The following is a 17,985-nucleotide window of genomic DNA, read 5'->3' as shown; positions in this document are numbered from 1 at the left end:
TTGATAAAAAAAAGTACCAATCATTGGCATCTTGGGCCAAGACTAATCATTGTCAAAAAGCAAGATGGCAGTCGACAGTTTTTCGGCTTCCAGAATTTTTTTTCACGAGAAAAAAAACTCAATTTTTATTCCGAAATATGACCTAAAACTTACGCGAATGCTCTTCGAGCTGATACTTTACAGTTCTATGCTTCTTTTGTGGATTTTAAATGTATATTGGAGGAGTTGACGGCGAGTTGACGGCGCAAGTGAGTTGACGGCGAGTTGACGGCAAGTAGTAGGACCCTGATCTGGCTGTCTGTCTGGAACTTTGTCGCTGAGAGTGTCTCCTCTTAATATTTCTTATCTTATCTTAAATTCTTGTTAAAAAATGTTAGGAATACATGTATGTATAATGTAAAATAAGCACTGTTTTTTACTCAACTAAAACACATACATTCTTTCCCCCTAATCATGCTTATGTGATGCAAGTTAACATCTATATTATGAAAGCGCTTAAATCACATGGGCGGCGCCATTGTTGTTTGGCACATGGTGCCCGCACCCTGCTAAAATGATGCGTCTGGGGTAAATTTCGGGGTACCCGTGTTGGGGCATGTGTTGTTTGTGACGTCACAGTCAAAGCGCGAGTGTGTAGTAACTTTGTGATTGAGTGCAGGGGTCCTTTGTGATGTCACAGTCACGGGGCGAGCATCCAGTAACTTCGCGCGTACATACAGTACAGAACAATGCATGGGGGGTGGGGGGAACACGACGACAGGACGAAGACTGGTGGCGGTTATTAGAGCACGTTGTGTGGACAGGGAGATGAAAGGAGCATATGTAGTGGTACGTCTGTTGGAAGAGGGCGGGGGAATGGCGGGACCCGCGGGGAACAGGGAAAGTTATGGGACGGCAAAAAGTGCAAAGAACAATTCACGGGCGGGATAGGAGGTAGGGGCACAAAGTGGTACGTCTGTAGAACGGGGGACGGGGGAACGGCAAAAATAGAAATGACGGGGAAAATGAACAGGGCTGGGGGGTAGGGATTGAACAAAATTAAAAGGGACTATCGTGATATGGGACATGGGACAGGAAAATATTAAACTGAATGGGGGGGATCAAGCCCATCAAAACCCCACAAACGGGACCCACGCGAAACTGGAAAATATGAGATATGGGCAAACATTGGCAAGCAAAGAACACTGCAATGCATGGGATCGTGGGGAACGGGAGAGGCACGGAGGCGTGATTAGATATGGGACGGGATAGGGGAGGGGCACACGATGGGACAGGGAGTTGGTGAAAAAAATGAACGAGGCTGGTGAGGGGGGAAAAGCAAAGGGGTTTGAAAACTATACAGGACAGAAAATAATCAACTGAACTGGAACAAAATAAACGAAACGGGATATAAAGGCTGGGAAAGAACCACTATCGGGATCCGCTGGAAACTGGAAAATATGGATGGGATCGACAATGCCGAAACGGGAAAAAGATGTACGATTTCACAAAGCACTAAGATTCGTCTTAAATTAGGATGGGTTGTTTGCCACAGTGATTTGTGATTTGTATTGTGACCCTGCCCAGCCACTTTAGCCCTCCCCTGTACACAACGCTACACTTGCAGCATTTTTACGTCGAGCTTTCTACTTCGCGCGGCAACCCCGCTAGTCTACATTATTTATTATACAGCACTGTAGGCCTAGTACCTGTAGTAGTACGCGGTTGTTGTTGTTTTTGTTTGGGGGGGGGGGCCTTCCCTACTTCTACTAAAGTACTAGATTAAACTCTTACAAAAATTACATTTAAAAGCAAAGTTTTCTAAATAGTCCATCTTGAACAAAAAGGCAGTCAATAGTCGATAATTGTCAAAAAAATGTTTAACTTCCCTTTTTGTATTGAAGATTTCTGGCAACTTTAGTAGGAAGTTTTTTTATGAAGATATTAAATAAAAAACTGAAAGGTTTTTTGTGTCAATTTTCCCATCCATAGATTCCACAGCCCTGTTACAAGCTGTCGTGTTTGTGGAAGATGCTGTGCATTACCGAAGTATCAACCATAAAACAGATAGAGTTTCACTCTGGTATTATAGAGTGTATTATTCCAGAATTGTGCAATGGTAAGTCTACCAAGACTAAAAAAGATTTGTAGCATTCGTTATTCACACTTAGTAAATATAATTGTAAAATAACCTGTACACTACAGTTATGTCTTTGTGACTGCCATTATGAAATAAACGTTCATTGAATTCAGTTGAAGTGAATTTGCAACATAAGTTACTTAAAGTTAACAGCCACAAGTTGTGCTAAGTAGTGATTGCCAAAAGTATGGATGGCCACCATTGAAAAAAAACACCAGTTACTCATATCATTGAGTAATCAATTGAATTGTGCTACCCAGACAAAAATGTGCACGTTGTCTTCATAAATTTGTTTTTACAAATGTTGTGTTCAGACCTGGAATAACATTTTAAAAAAACATTGAGGCCATGGCCTTTGTTGTCCTGATCTTGGCCTTAATGATGTTCCTTCAAAGTTTCCTATTGACTTTAATATTTACAATGCCAACCTAGTTGCATGTGTTTGTGAAACTCAGGGCCACACATAACAAAGTCCTCTAAATGTCCCAACAAGTGCCTTGGTGCCCTGTGGTTGGTGCTCTTTGCGAAGATCCAATACAAATTTATAGTAACGTTTTCCTCACAGAAGTACCCCTTGTCAGAGGAAAACTGTGCCCCTTGTTCAAGAATGAAATTGAAGGCCTGATACCAAAGGGTGGTCATTGTGTTGTTCAAAGAGGTTCTTAAAAAATACAATTTTGATAGCTCTTATTCTTTAGGTACTGCTGCAAATGAACACAGTTGTAGCCAAAGTAACTTGATGCAGATGAGGCCTTGTGTTACACATTTTTTTAATTCTATTTATAAAATACATTTATTGACAATCAAATTTAAAACAAGGTTGTGTATTGTTCTCGGCATGCGAACAGATCCAGATGTTTCACATTGTAAATGCTCATGTAAATTGAGTAACTACTGTAAAACAAACATGGTAGTTTATAAAAGTAGTTTATTTTAAAAGCTACAACAATATATATTCTCTGGAATTTCAGCCCTTCAATTTCATCTTTGAAAAGGCAAGGCCATTATTATTTTGTTTGTAAGGGAAAGGGGCAATATGGGAAAGTTTTGATTGGGCACAAATGCCACTACCAACCTCTGCATTAATTATAGGCCTGCTATGTCAAGACCAGGGCAACAGGGGCCATTGCTCTCCATTTTAATTCCAGGCCTGGTGTTTAGCTTTATAGACCTTTCTATTGCAACGTCACAGCCCGAGTTCTTGTCAACCGAGGTTGGAAAACTATGGAAAGCCGAATAAAAAACAGAGCCATAGATTGTAGAAATGTCACAAAAACTTTCAAAAATATGTTTAAGTTGTTGGAAACAAATCAACAAATCTGAATGAATCTTTAAAGAAAATGTTGAATTCGGTCACAATTATTTTTAACACAATTGATTGTTTTGCTAACATTCGGCAGGCCATGCCAACAGGCACCCCTTGTTTATCAACAATGGAAATGTCTATAATTATGTTCTCTCTTTGTAATTTTTTTGCCACTTCCTTCCCCACCCAGGTCCCTCAGTCTTGCCATTGCTACCATCCTGTTAGTAGCGTTCTTTGAATATCCGTCATCCATTACAAGTGGCAACTCATCGGACCCACGGTATCGAGGTCAAAGGTTGAACCCACCTTGTGGTGTCATGGAAGCCATTGAGATCACCTGTCTTCTTATCTTCACTGCAGATCTAGGCATGAAGGTAAAGTCTTCAACCTTTTTAGCTGTGTCTAAATTAGTGGCTACAGCTACGGCTATGGCTGGTTGTCCATGTCTTCTTTGAAGTATACAGGCATGATATTCTTCCTACTCAAGTCTTCTTCTGATTTTGTTGTCCTATTTAGACTAAATAACCTGAAAAGTCTAATAAAGTCTACACCATGGGTACATTTGGGTCAGCCTTTTATAAAAATGTATAATTTTTTTTTCTACAGGACCAAATATAACTCCAGTAAGAGTTTGCAAAAAGCAAACCTTTGCTCCAACCCTTTGCTACTGAATGGTGGACTTTTAATAAAAAGTCAGACTTCATCTTTCTATGTGTTGGCCCATTAACCTTTTGGGCAGTGAAAAAAAAGGATCTTGTTTTGAAAGCAACGTATCTTTTGAGAAAATAAAATAAGAATCAATCACCCATCATTTCACTTTCTGCTATTAGACAAAAAATGTTTTAGCCTTTTCTGAAATTGATCGTACTTGAAGGTAGGGTCATTGGTTTTTGTCAACGTAAGGGTGATTTATAAGCAAAATTAAGAAATATAAACCAAAGATGAACCTTTCAGTTGACTTTCTGCTCAGACAGAATTTTCCATACTCAAGAATCTTAGCATACTTAACAGCACCAACATCTTACCCATGGTTGTTTTCTCCCAATGTATCTGCAGACATACCTTAGAGGAACCAAGCAGTTCTTTAAGTCTCCATGGTTGATTGCCTATGTTCTCGTCATCATAGCATCGCTTGTAGATTGGATTTTCACAATTAACGGTTCCTGTGGAACGGTAAGAGAGTACAACCAAAACTAATATTCTTTATTCTGTGCCCGATGCAAATTTAACGTCTATAAATAGTTGTGGTACCCACTGCTAAAACAAAGGATTCGACCTGCCTCTAGCTACCGGGGTCGGTATAGATAATTGAACAAATTGAAAATGAAAAAATATATATATATTTACTAGTGCTGGGCGAATAGTGAAATTTTGATATTCGGATACCGCTGGCCAACTATCCGAAATTAACCGGATATTCGAAAAGTTATTTCGCCGCTAGAGGGCGCTATTTAAAAAAAAATTAAAAATATTTGTTTTTGCCACTAGAGGGCGCTGTTCGTTTGTGAATGAGATCTTTTGGGCGGATTGATATTAGTTTTAGACAGTGTCACTCGGTTCATTCATAAAAATAACCCGATCTAATTTAAAGATTGCGATTTGCTTTTTCTTTTGATCGTGATTGACTCTACGTGAAGGAAAACTTTCGAAATCTTTGAATAAACTACGTCAGAAATGTCATTGTTTTAGCTCTTCACGGAGGTGAGCATAGTTAAATACTTAATTTATGCTGTTTTAAGCTGTCTTAATAGAAGTTTCATAAGGATTCAGACAAAACATTCCTATCAGTTGTCGCCCGACTTCCGCGGATATTCAGATATTAAAGAATATCCGGTTACTTGGTTGTAATTACAGAACTATCCCGTTTATAAATAGGTATTCGCCCTATGCGGATATCCGGTTAAGAAAAAAAAGGCATTCGCGGTTACGGATAGGAAAACCTATTCGCCATTAACTGGATATTCGAATAATTCGCCCAGGCCTAATATTTACAAACAAAAATCAAGATGGCCAAAATCATAAATTTTACTCCTGATTAATTTACCAAGCTGTTTGTTTAAGCCAGGAAAAGCCATTGAAAACTACTGTTTTTAAGCTTCAATCTGATTTTTTATTGTAAATATTTGTAAACTCTAAAATTTATTTTTTTAACAGATGGTCCGGTTTCGTCGGATGCTTCGTCCATTCTTCCTTCTCCAAAACTCAACTCTGATGAAGAAAACAGTTCGAAGCATTATCCGTACTCTACCGAAGGTTGCTAGGTAAGAAGAATAATAAATCAACAAAAATAACATTCTCCCGCAAAGATTTAATGAGTGAAACTTGGGTTCTAACCTAAGGTTTTGAAATAGGTGTCAAAATTGTTCACATCCAACAGTACAGTTAGAGCCAATAAGATGTATTGGAAATGAGAAGAAATAGTTTTAGATGCAGGAGGAAATCTCCTATGGGGGAAATCCATTCAATCAGGTAGGGACTGGAAAACCAATCCACATGCAAGGCTCTGTCTGAGGTTGGATTCGAACCAGGGTCCACAGGGGTGAAAGGCGGGGAAAGAAACCACTGAGTTAACCTGATCCCCTCAACGGATATACTCGGTAAAGTTACATAGTGATTGACAGCAGTATTGTTGTTATTGTTTCAGTGTGCTATTACTGCTATTGGTTCATCTCTACTTCTTCACTATGGTAGGCATGCTGATCTTCCCACAACCTCAGGTAAGCCTACCACTTTTTATAACTTGTTAACCCATTCCCTGAAAAGAGGCAACTTTAGTCAACTGCTGTCATACCCCCCTCTTCTTAATTGGCAACTTTATTTGTACAAGCTCACACACACAAAATCACTTATATTTTAGATCAAAGACAATTTGTAATAAAGTAAGTTATATCCATGTTCACCACCTATACCCAAGCTTAACGACATTGGAAAGAGAAAGATTTGTTCTTTTCATTGATGATTTAATAAAAAAAGGTTGCTGTTTTCTAATTTTGTCATTGGAGTGGGGTTAAAATTGAAAGGGTTAAAGGTCCATCATGTATCAGGTTTTGTCCTGATTTCATGAACATTTTCACTGATCGCTTTTTATCTCAAAAGGTGTTGGAAGTCTATGGAAGTAGGTCAAACCTTGCGGCCTTTTGCATCCGCTACAGGTTTTTTGGTACAAGCTATTTGTGGCTGTTTCAAACTCAAAAGGGTTATTGAACCCAATGTGACCATGTTTCAGCCAATCGGAACACAGAACCAGCAAGTTATAAATGTCTTTTTTTAACAGTTTTCACAGAGTGAAAATTGACACAGCAGATACTATCAGATATGCTGGTAGTTCTTCATTGTTATCTCGTCACCATTTATTCATGGTCTATAGCTGAATATTAACAGGCTAACAAGAAAAGGGAAGTAGTGACAACAAATGATAAAATAGCTTTTTGTAGGAATTGTACGACCACAGTGTAGATCTATTTCTACAGGTATATATGCCGGATAAAATTTCAAAGAAGAACAAACAAAAAAAGCACCAAAAGCACCAAACGTTTCCAGTGCCTTTAAAGCAGCTCCATGAATTTGGGCTAAGGGGTCTTTCTCTAAACTGATTTATTTCCACCTTGCCAAGTTTTAAATCCCATGTATTTTTATTTCCTTTTTGTATCTGAACAGCATGCCATATCACCTGGTTCAAAAACAGCGTCCCCTTCACCAGATAAGGTATGAAGAAAGAATTCTTTGAGCTACATTTGTTGAAAATCAGAAATTTTATTGATCCTTTGCAAAACACGTAACACACCTCCCACAATGCCCGTCTAACTCTCCATCATTCCTATTGTGTACATTTTGACTCCCAAAATGGCCAACAGGATAGGCGCATTTAAGTGCACTGTGCAATGGGTCAACAGACCCATGATGTCACATCCTCAAACAGCGCCCTCACTGGGGTCAAAAGAAGATCTAACATTGGCAGCGATTTGTGTGTGACATAAACTTTTTAGATTGTCTATTTTCATGTTCTTACAATTCTTCCTGCATGGACATTATCACTCCATGTTTGTTTTTGGCGATATTTAAAAAATGTTTACCACCTTATTATTAAGTTGGAAGACAACTTAAAGAGAGGTTTTCACAAGATGCACATTAAAACTGATTGTTGAAAATTAAGAAAAGGTGGTAACCACCTTATTATCAAGTTGGAAGACAACTTAAAGAGAGGTTTTCACAAGATGCACATTAAAACTGATTGTTGAAAATTAAGAAAAGGTGGTGGTACAACAATTATTAAAACTTACTGAAACAACTACTGAACCTCAGGGTAACTTTTTTATATGAACTCTTTCAATTTCTTACAGAAACAATCAACAGATCTGCCCACAACTCAGGTAGAGTTACTTCATTGTGTAAAAATATCATATAAATATCATCATATCAGAGCAGAAATTTTGTTCTGCATAATTTTTAAAGTTTGGCACTTCCACGTCAAAAGCGTCTGTTGATCCATAACTTTTGATTTCTGATTGTGTTTATTTTTTTGTCTAGCCGCCAATCACAGCAGACAAGTACGCTGAGGCTACACTGTTCTTCCCTGATATCCTGACTGGCTTCATGAGCCTGTTTATTTTGCTGACTACTGCTAACAATCCAGATGGTAAGCAGATTCTAAACTATGCTTACTTGCTATCTCGACAGGCTTCATAAGCCCGTTTGTCCTACTGTCTACGGCTAACAATCCAGATGGTAAGCACATTCCATGGTCGCTTTGTGTGTCATAGCCGAGCGGTTCAGTAAATCATAACCAAGTTCTTGTTGCAGAGTCATCAGGATATGGGTTGGAATCCTGGTCTTGCGTCCCGGTTGAACAAGGCGCTTAACTGTAATTGCTCCTCTTACCCAGGGGTAAATGGGTACTCTGAAGGCAGAGATGGTTCTTGTGTTCTTGGGAATTAGAATTGTGTGCTACATGCTTGGCAGCACAGGCTGTATTCCATGGGAGCTAGCTTAAGGAATGGCCCAGTGACCAGGGGGTAATAATGTTGGAGTGCAATGAGTGTTGAGCACTATGTAAGAAGCCACTGTTATTACTATTGTTTTGTTACATTAACAGTTACGATGCCAGCGTACATGTTCAACAGATTCTACTGCTTGTACTTCATTGTCTTCCTCATTATCGGTAAGTTTTTTTTCTTCTCATTTTGAGAACTTTCAATGCTCCTTATAGCACGTGCGTTTTTGTCTCCATTGGTCATCGATAGGCCTGGGCGAATTATTTGAATATCCGGTTAATGGCGAATAGGTTTTCCTATCCGTAACCGCGAATGCCTGGAGAGATGCTATATAGAAGGGTTTTATTTGATTTGACATCTGCTTTTACCGCATGTGTTAATGTATGTTCTGTTTCATTTGTTTGTTGCAGGGCTGTACTTTTTCTTCAATATGCTGACAGCTGTAATCTACAATGAGTTCAGAGGTTATCTATTGGTGAGTTTGTTGGCTTGAGTTCAAAAGACTAGCTTCTCTGATTGGCTTGAGTTTAAGACTAGCCTTATGAAAACTGGCTAAACTTTATTAGGTCAACAGCAAACTTCCACTTGCCACCTGTTTCATTTTGCATTCCTTCGTTGTACTTTTCCCTAATGTCATCTTTCTCCATTGCCACAGCACTCCATGCAGAGTAGCCTCTTACGGCGACGTCTTGGTTTCCAAGCAGCCTTTGAGATGCTCAGGAGACAAGGCAGACCAACCCTCACTACGGCTAGGATCAATATCGGCACAACGCTAAGCGTCAGTGTCGTCAAGGCGGTTGTGCTGCAGACAAACATGAAGAAGAGCGCCAAGGCGGCTATAATTGCCGTAAGTTGAAAAACTATTGTTTCTTTTTAAAGAAGCTAGGCGTCGCCTTGGACTTCAGCTGTGCCCTGCCTGTTTGTAGCTCCGTATACTAAAAGTACACATAATTTCAAATTTATTTGTGGTGGAACAAAGCAAAATTTACTTGAACCAACAACCTCTGGTTTATCATGCCGGTGCTCTACCAACTGAGCTATCTATCTTGCCCATGTTATAGCTAGGGATCACACCAAAGTTAACGATACAACCTGGGAAGCAGCAGGCAGGGTATCTTGGAAAAGACCTTTACAATATACTGAATTTAGTTGGATGTTTTCAAGTGAGATCTGCAGTTTTATTCTGAGAAATTGTTTTTATCAATGCAGGATTTGGATGAAAACATGGGTGGATCCTTGACGTCAACGGACTTCCAGCAACTTTTTGATGTCTTAGATCGAGTCACTTCAAGACGCAGAGTAAGTAATATTTATAAGTTTGATTAAATGGTGTCGGGAAGCGTTTATGACTTCTAAGATTCTTAAACACTCTAATGAAGCCCAGAACCAGAAACTGTTGGGCTCGGAGGGATGCCTGATCACATGTAAAGCATAATCAGTTTACTACAGGCAGTCATTGGTCCAATAGAAACAAAACATGCTGTTGTTTTTTGATGTGTTTGGTTGGTTGGTTAGGGTTAATTATAGTTTGTTATCCATTTTTTTTTTTTAACCAGCATAAAACTTTGTGTAAATTTCAGAAGCCGCCAGTTATATTGAAGAACAACAGATATCTGAGGAAGCTTCAACATTGTATAACACACAGATTCTACAATTACTGTGGTGCTTTTGTAGCCATGTGCAATGTGATTGTTATATCAGTAAGTACCATTACTCCACAAGGGCTTGAACTTTGGGTAAAATTCCACAAGACCTGGAGGTCTTTGAGGCCAAAATGTTTCACTAGATCAGAATTTATGTCACAAAACCAGAATCTAAATTCATCTTCCTTTTGTTTCCCTCATCTGAAATATTTCTGAATATCTACAAAAAGTGTTTATTTCATAGCACTGGTAACCGTAGGCACTCAAAAAGAGATGCTATTCTTCCAGTGCTTATAACTGTATGAAAATGAATGATATAACAATGCAAATCCATGTCGAATGCGCAAACTGGTCGCCTAATTGGCCGTTAAACAAAACAAATAGTTTGCTATAGTTGGGAGGAGAATTTGATTACCATTAAGTGGCGCTATGAAATTGGTCCCTGTGTATAAACCTTCCATTTGATTGTGTCTTGAAAATGTAGGTGGAGGTCCAGTTTGAGTACGATTCCAGCTTCTACGATAGAGACAACATTCTGTCAAGTGTCAACTTCATCTTCATCTTGTACTATGTCTTAGAACAGGTGAGATCAGCTCTACTCCCACTCAACTTAAAATGTCAAAGTAAAGGTCATGACCTAAATTGACATGATTCAATGTTTCTCATGTTTACTTAATTTCTATGTTTCTGAAAACAAACATCATTTCTGATTTATCGTAATTTTTTGATAGACAATTTTAGAAGAATAAATTGTTTAAAAAATTAACAACAAAAACATGTTTGGGCATGTGGTGATGATTATACATAAATTAATGGTCTCTAAAGGATTAGACCTGGCTTAATCTGATAGCCTCCTACTCTCTTTCTTTTGGTTGACATAGATTAACTAATTTTCCTCCATCCGCTGTGCTTATTGTCTTGCTGCATCTATTTAATTTTGTATATATGTTATATCTTGGAGAAGAGTAGTATAAAATAAATGTTGACTTTAATTGAAACAAAATTGACTATCTGGGGGGGGGGGTGCAGGATACACTCTGCCCCCATAGCAGGCATGTTGTACAATGAGAGGCAAGTGTGTATCCAAACCAGTTTGTGTTTTAAAAACATTTTGAACCAAACTTGTTTTTCAGTTATTGAAAATCTGGGCCTACGGCTGCAAGAGGTATGCGATGTCAAAGCTTAACATATTTGATGGACTTCTTACTCTTCTACTTGTAGTAAGTGAACATATTTTGATCAAAGTATTTGTCAAATTACTTTTTGTCATTCTTTATATAAGTAACTTTATTTTTGAAATGGTTGGTAAAGGACATGCATGAGACGACTGCTCCGTATGAGAGTTCTCATGACCATGTGAGCTGATTGTATGGGTTTATTCCAAGTCTCTTTCCCATGAGTGTGTTGATCAGTGTTGTAGCTATTAAGGCCGGTCTAGAGACTGGTTTTGACGGTCTTGGTTTCAGTTTCCCCACCCTGTGGTCTTGGTCTTGGTCAGTCATGAGAGAGGGATTGATACAGTACATTGTTACATGTAACATGAGTAACAATAGCATTGTTGTGATTACTTTGTTACAGTTCATTGAGATCATGTATGCTGTAGTGAATGGAAACCTATTCGGTCCCAAGGGGTAAGTCTCTATCCATTCATCTTTTCCCAACTATAGGGCCAGGGCTCTATTTAACAAGAAGATAAGATTGATCTTAACTACAAATCAATCTTAATTGCTGAGCAATTCTAGATGAATCTTGGTGCTTCATGAAATCAAGGACAGAGCTACTAACTCTCCCTGATTCTGCTCACCACAAACAGGTTACCTGCCAAATTACCATACTGTACTGTCTGTGCCTGGTATACTACTTATTCTATCGCTTAGCAGAAAAAGTTTTAACCAAAATATTCTGCTCGAGCACCTCTATAGGCTCAATTTTATAAAGATACTTTAAGCAGACAATTTTCAAGTGGAGATTACACGGCCACAACCCTGCTGGGTTTTAACAGCCATCTGAAACCTCTTTGCCACTTTTTTATTCCCTTAAGAATTTTACCTCTGATCAGCTCAAGTCTTCTATCAGTGGCTTTTTCATTCACAGTATCAACCTCTGAAACCTCACTGGTACCTATTTATATGCATGCATGAAGAGAACCAACTTTATAGTAAAGCATCTTGCTCAAGGACACAAGTGTCATGACCCAGAACTTGAAATTGATGATCTTAAACACTCGGCCATGCCACCCTAACTATATAGGTCTCAAACTCCCTCAAACCATTGGTCTATGTCATTTTTGTTTGCCTCATGATTTGATCCTGAATCTGATTGCAGGAATAACATTGACTCTGAAGCTATTCCTTTGTTTGATCTCGTCCGTATCATCAATATCCTCATCATCTTCAGATTATTCCGACTAATTACTCACTTCCAGGTAAGAAAAAACATCCATTTCTTCCAAGTCTTGAACTATCTTACCCTATGATGGTGGTCTCCCTATTTTGTCAGGGGTGCCAGTCAAAATCCATTCAACCCTGTAACATACTACCTTAGAAAACATAAAAACACTGTACAAATTTTCTTGTGATTTTTGCAATAACAAAATTGTTTGTCTGATACATTTATGAAAAAGGAATGAGCACCAGAACATTTGCTTTTTGAACCTCTTGAATTGCCCATGAGTATTCTACCAAAAAGCTAACCAGCCCTGAGGGCGGTCCACTTACACCAAAAATATGGATATGTGTACATTTTTAAGTTAGGTAAAATCCCTTGAGAATTTTTTTCTTCTGATTTTTGGACGAATGAGATTTCTGTAAAAAAGTTTTCTCCAAGCTCCCCAATAGTGTAAAAAGTATGAATAGTAAAAACCTTATTAATTTGTCCATGAGTACGTACCTAGCTCTTAAGTAGTACTGTGGTAGTACTAAACCCTTATTATGTTATTATTTACCCAGACGATGTCGGTTATCGCAGCCACGCTATTTGGTCTCATCAGAAACCTACGTGCATTCATTGGGATATTAGTGGTAAGTTTTTTATTTTTTTTTTTTTTTGCTTTTTTTATTATGTATTTAACAGGCATGGGATTTTTCAGGATTTTCCTGATTTCAGGATTGCCTCAAAATCTAACAATGCACAGAAATTGTCAAAATATGATTCAGGTGTCAGTGTGTAAACTGACGGTCGGAGAGAGAGAGAGTTACTTTCAAAGTTTAGTTACTGTGTTTACATTTAACTGTCTTTATTCTTTTATGAGGGTATGGAAATAAATGTATTCTTTAATTGAATTGAATTGAATTGAATTGAATTAAATTGAATTAAATGTCTCCTAGGAATAGCATTGGCTACTTATGATCTTGCCTTGCTCTCTACCAACGCTAAGCTCAAGCTTGAGACACCACATGCTTAATTGAACACTCAACCATCAGAACACATTCATCTGCTCAAAACCGAACTTGCACCTATGTTGCTCCACAAATGAAAAATGAAATAAATATAATTATATAACTCACTTGATTGTTTTCGTCCTTTTAATAGGTAATTTATTACAGCTTTGCTGCGATTGGGATGGAGTTATTTAGCGATGCAATCCCTATGCCTTCAAGTACAAATCTAAGTGACAGGTAAGTAGTAGGAATTTTAATGTAGGAAAACCCCACATTGACCGAAAAACCCACAACAAGAGAAGCTGACTTGTTGCAAATTGATGGTCTCCTCGAGGACACTCGTTAAAACTTTTAAAGTTGCTTGGATATTACTTTTGTCTCCACAGCAGCCAGATCGTGTGTGGTTCCTACAACCAGCTTCAGTACTGGGCGAACAACTTTGATGATTTTGCTGTGAGTTGTTGTTTCAATCTCTGATAAAGGTTGCCATCTTTTATTAACTGCGCAAAAGCTTACTATGTGACGAATCAACTGTCTTGAATTTGAAGAATTCTTATAGCCCATATGCATGTTCCAATACGCATGATCAGCGCAAAGTATTCTGGATGACATTCGGCTCAGGCAACACCAGCAACCATCATGGCACGCTGATTTTAAAGCAATGCGTTACACAACTATAAACCTGGCAAAGTTACATATAAATTAGAGCATGGTGTCCATCTTGGCAGCTTGATTTTGTTTTCAACTGTACTCGGTTTCACAAGGTGCGTTGCGGTATTATTTAAAAGAAGTTGCTTATGCTTATGGACTATTTAAACAGTTATTTTGTCATGTCTTATGTTCATCTGGGTTTTTTTGCATGTCAGTCTGTTTGTTTTGTTTCTTTGTCTGTCTGGCTGCTTTTTACAAGCATTCTGGTTATCAAAACAACCCCTTATTATATTTATATATCTATCCTGCTCACTGTGACTTGATTTTTGCTTGACGCCGTAGAACATGTAATTTTCAATATTTTCATTGAAGTATGAAACAAATGTGTATTTGAATTGAATTGTATTGAATTAAATTTTATCTTTTACCTATAGGCTGCATTGGTCGTACTCTTTGACATAATGGTTGTTAATAATTGGCACGTGTTCCTGAAGGAGTATGCTGATGTCACAAGCAAGTAGGTAGTCTTGATGACAAACTTAGAATGGCTACTTTAAATAAATCGTTCCAACAGCATTTTGTATAGTTCTAGAATCAAATGTTTGCTCTAAGGCCCAGAGTCACAAAAAGAAGAGTTACTGATAGAAAGCATCTGAAGTTCAGGAGTGCTTTAGTTGCTATCCTATACTACAGTCTGCTGAAAAACTTGAGCAATGAGGACCAACTAGTTGCTAAATTAAAAGAAATCTCTAGAAGAAAATGGCAAACTTATACTGGAAAACAATGTACATCCAAATTGAGACATTTGATTTTGTATGTCTTCTCCACAGGTGGTCGCATTTATTTTTCATAGCCTGGTACTTTGTGTCAGTGTTAGTCTGCCTGAATGTATTCACTGCTCTCATTCTGGAGGTGAGTTAAAAAGGCTATCAAAACAGGAAATTACCAAAGAATAACTGTTCAGCTAACTTCAAGTGTTTTGTTATTAACAATGATATAATGGTCTTTCAAAAGCACCAAACCTAAGATCAAAAACAGCCCTTCATTTACTCAAAGACAAGCAGAGCACACTGTTTTCACTCCCTATACCATGCAAAGCTTTGAATCTTTTCTCATTAAAATTGGTTGTAATTTTTTTTAAATTGCAGAATTTTATTACAAAATGGGATCGTGAGCAGCAAGTGTTAAGGACAGGTGACCCCAACAACCAACCCAGCTATCAGATGTCAGTTCACACAATGTTCAAGTAAGTGGACTCCAACTGTGTGTTCAATCAATAGCGTCCACTTTGGATAGAAGAACTAAGCCAGCTGACGATATGATGTCATGGGGTGGCTGACTCTACACAGAACACAGTCAACCCTCCCACTGTCTGACAATTAAGCTTGTATTCAACATGGTTCGGTGATGGCGGATGCTGAAGATCAATGCTAGCAAGTTTTTTACCACAATTCAATGACAAACATATTTTTCCTTTTCCAGGGATGCCCTCATAGAGCCAACTGAAGAGGAGTTAATGGAAGCCCTGAGGAGTCAGCCCCATATGAAGGCATTGCATCTTTGACTCTAAAAGAGTCACAGACACCACATAAGGGCAAAAAGTCACATATGTTGACCCTGTATGAACTTCCTGCACCTTCGACCCTTTGAATGGGCCCAGCTGTTAAGGGTCAAACCCTTTAAGGATCATAGATACTGAAGAGGAGTTGACCCTTTATGAACTTCCTGCACCTTTGATCCTTTGAGGGTCAAACCCTTCAAGGGTCACATAAACTGGAGAGGACTCGACCCTTTGTGAACTTCCTGAACCTTTGGCCCTTTTTGAGTTGCTCCTTTGCTGCCAAACCCTCTAAGGGTTACATGTGTTGAATGAGGCAACCTTCTGAAAAAAACTGCACCTCTGACTCTCTAAAGGGTCATGTTTAGTTCATGGAGAACGATGATGGAAAGAAGAGCTACACTTTTCTGCTGTGCATCATGGGTCTACCAATAGTGCATTGTGAAACTACCACTACCAGTTGTGCATTGTGGGAAGAGTCTTTACGGAGATGGACAGGAGTGCTAACAGCATAAGGTGGGCTCTTTCCATTTTATCATTTTGTTATTTTTTCGCACAATAGGTATAATTTTCGGAATTGTCATCTTGCCGTTTTGGAATTAAAGTATAAATTACGCTGGAAATAATACGCAGACTTCTCGAGGGAGGTGTTGTCATCTCTTCGTTAAAAAATTATAAGTAACATTCTTCAAGGTCCCTCATTAGCCACACTTACCAGAGACGGGGAATTCTAGCCACACCTACATGTACTTCTATTGGATGTTTGTCATCGAAGCTTCTTGAGCCTTTTTCCATTGTGCGAGATGATAAGTAGTGATGATAAATGAAATATAACTTCACAGAGCACAACGTTTGTGAGTTGAAACATTGAGTTTATGACATTATCACCGGGGGAACTCTTCCATTGGATCAGATAAAGCCTAGAAAGCAGGATCACTTGATGGAATTCGGACTAGTCGAAAGTCCTCAGAATTTTTAACTGACACTTTTGGCCAGTGGAGCAGCTTGGATAGAAAAGCTGAATTAGGTTGTCACTCTGAAGCACCTTATTGAAGCTCTCTATAATAGAATTATTTCTCAAGCACCATTAGCGACATGTGTTATACAGTTGTACCGGATTATTGAGTCAGTTTGTCTAACACATTAACAACAATAACTCTTGGTTCCGCTATATTTGGAGTTAGTTTCCCCATGTGTTTTACAGACATGATTTCCGAGAATGTTTCATTATTTCATGATTTTTCTGAAAACCTCCTTGAGCCTATGTAAAGCAGTCGCTAAAGGTAGAAAGAAACGGTCCACATTGTGTCAAAACCTGTAGTTTATAAGTGTGCTTGTAATGATGCATCCCCAAGGTCGATACGATGTATAGGCCTATTGTATCTTAGGATTGTTACCCTCCACCTTTCAGAATCACCCAATATTTAAAGGCAGTGGACACTATTGGTAATTGTCAAAGACTAGCCTTCACAGTTGGTGTATCTCAACATATGCATAAAATAACTAACCTGTGAAAATTTGAGCTCAATCGGTCATCGAAGTTGCGAGATAATAATGAAAGAAAAAAACACCCTTGTCACACGAAGTTGTGTGCGTTTAAATGGTTGATTTCGAGACCTTAAGTTCTAAACTTGAGGTCTCGAAATCAAATTTGTGGAAAATTACTTCTTTCTCGAAAACTTCAGAGGGAGCCATTTCTCACATTGCTTTACACCATCAACCTCTCCCCATTACTCGTTACCAAGAAAGGTTTTATGCTGATAATTATTTTGAGTAATTACCAATAGTGTCCACTGCCTTTAGCAAAGTTAAAGAAACCCGTATGCATGATCGACACAGTCGAATTGTAAACAAGTTGAACAATCAATGTGTTAAATTTAGAAAGTACTATCATCAGGTAGTGAAAAGGTCTAATAAAAATACAGAAGGCGACGCTTTGGGGAGCTGCAAGGATCCTGAGAAAGACCCTTAAGTTATAAGGCTATGGGAGTAGCTCATCGAGAAAATCTGTGATGAGATGAAATAATAAAAACGTTAGTAAATCGCAATAATATATCTAAATCAATATAGGCACTGCATAATCAACTGTTGAAAACCTATAGATAGTAAAATAAGACATAGGATTGAATGTTCGCTTGATCAACGTAGGAACGACATGGAAGATTCAAAATGGGATGATATTCTTCCTTGACAAGCAGGAGCCCAAGTTTTTTTCAGCAGACTGGCAGTGGTGTTAACAACAGTCAATTTTTTGTTCTTGAAAACTATAGATTAAACATAATAGACATACAATTGGCAATAACAAGCGTAGAATGAGATCAATGGTCTGTCCATGTT

At 38.3% G+C, this 17,985-nt stretch overlaps 1 protein-coding gene across 2 annotated transcripts in view; it reads left to right on the top strand.

Annotated features, from left to right (window-relative positions):
- The window catches only part of LOC117291825 (two pore calcium channel protein 2-like), a 41,226-nt gene extending 24,086 nt beyond the window's left edge, over positions 1-17,140 (top strand). For both annotated transcript variants that reach the window (XM_033773755.1, XM_033773754.1), the window contains exons 5-28: positions 1,972-2,098; positions 3,616-3,799; positions 4,482-4,598; positions 5,580-5,686; positions 6,070-6,142; positions 7,083-7,130; positions 7,766-7,795; positions 7,953-8,061; positions 8,518-8,583; positions 8,827-8,891; positions 9,072-9,263; positions 9,626-9,715; positions 9,997-10,116; positions 10,544-10,642; positions 11,193-11,279; positions 11,638-11,690; positions 12,385-12,484; positions 13,008-13,079; positions 13,591-13,676; positions 13,826-13,892; positions 14,525-14,607; positions 14,921-15,002; positions 15,239-15,336; positions 15,573-17,140. In XM_033773755.1, coding sequence (XP_033629646.1) covers positions 1,972-2,098; positions 3,616-3,799; positions 4,482-4,598; positions 5,580-5,686; positions 6,070-6,142; positions 7,083-7,130; positions 7,766-7,795; positions 7,953-8,061; positions 8,518-8,583; positions 8,827-8,891; positions 9,072-9,263; positions 9,626-9,715; positions 9,997-10,116; positions 10,544-10,642; positions 11,193-11,279; positions 11,638-11,690; positions 12,385-12,484; positions 13,008-13,079; positions 13,591-13,676; positions 13,826-13,892; positions 14,525-14,607; positions 14,921-15,002; positions 15,239-15,336; positions 15,573-15,654 — 2,237 coding nt within the window. In that variant the 3' untranslated portion in view covers positions 15,655-17,140. The remainder of the gene's footprint in view (positions 1-1,971; positions 2,099-3,615; positions 3,800-4,481; positions 4,599-5,579; positions 5,687-6,069; positions 6,143-7,082; positions 7,131-7,765; positions 7,796-7,952; positions 8,062-8,517; positions 8,584-8,826; positions 8,892-9,071; positions 9,264-9,625; positions 9,716-9,996; positions 10,117-10,543; positions 10,643-11,192; positions 11,280-11,637; positions 11,691-12,384; positions 12,485-13,007; positions 13,080-13,590; positions 13,677-13,825; positions 13,893-14,524; positions 14,608-14,920; positions 15,003-15,238; positions 15,337-15,572) is intronic.
- The last annotated feature ends 845 nt before the right edge of the window (positions 17,141-17,985 follow it).

The sequence above is a fragment of the Asterias rubens genome, chromosome 6, assembly GCF_902459465.1.
Source record: "Asterias rubens chromosome 6, eAstRub1.3, whole genome shotgun sequence".
NCBI lineage: Eukaryota > Metazoa > Echinodermata > Asteroidea > Forcipulatida > Asteriidae > Asterias > Asterias rubens.
Note: the sequence above shows the minus strand (reverse complement) of the source record. Positions and strands in the feature narration are given on the sequence as shown.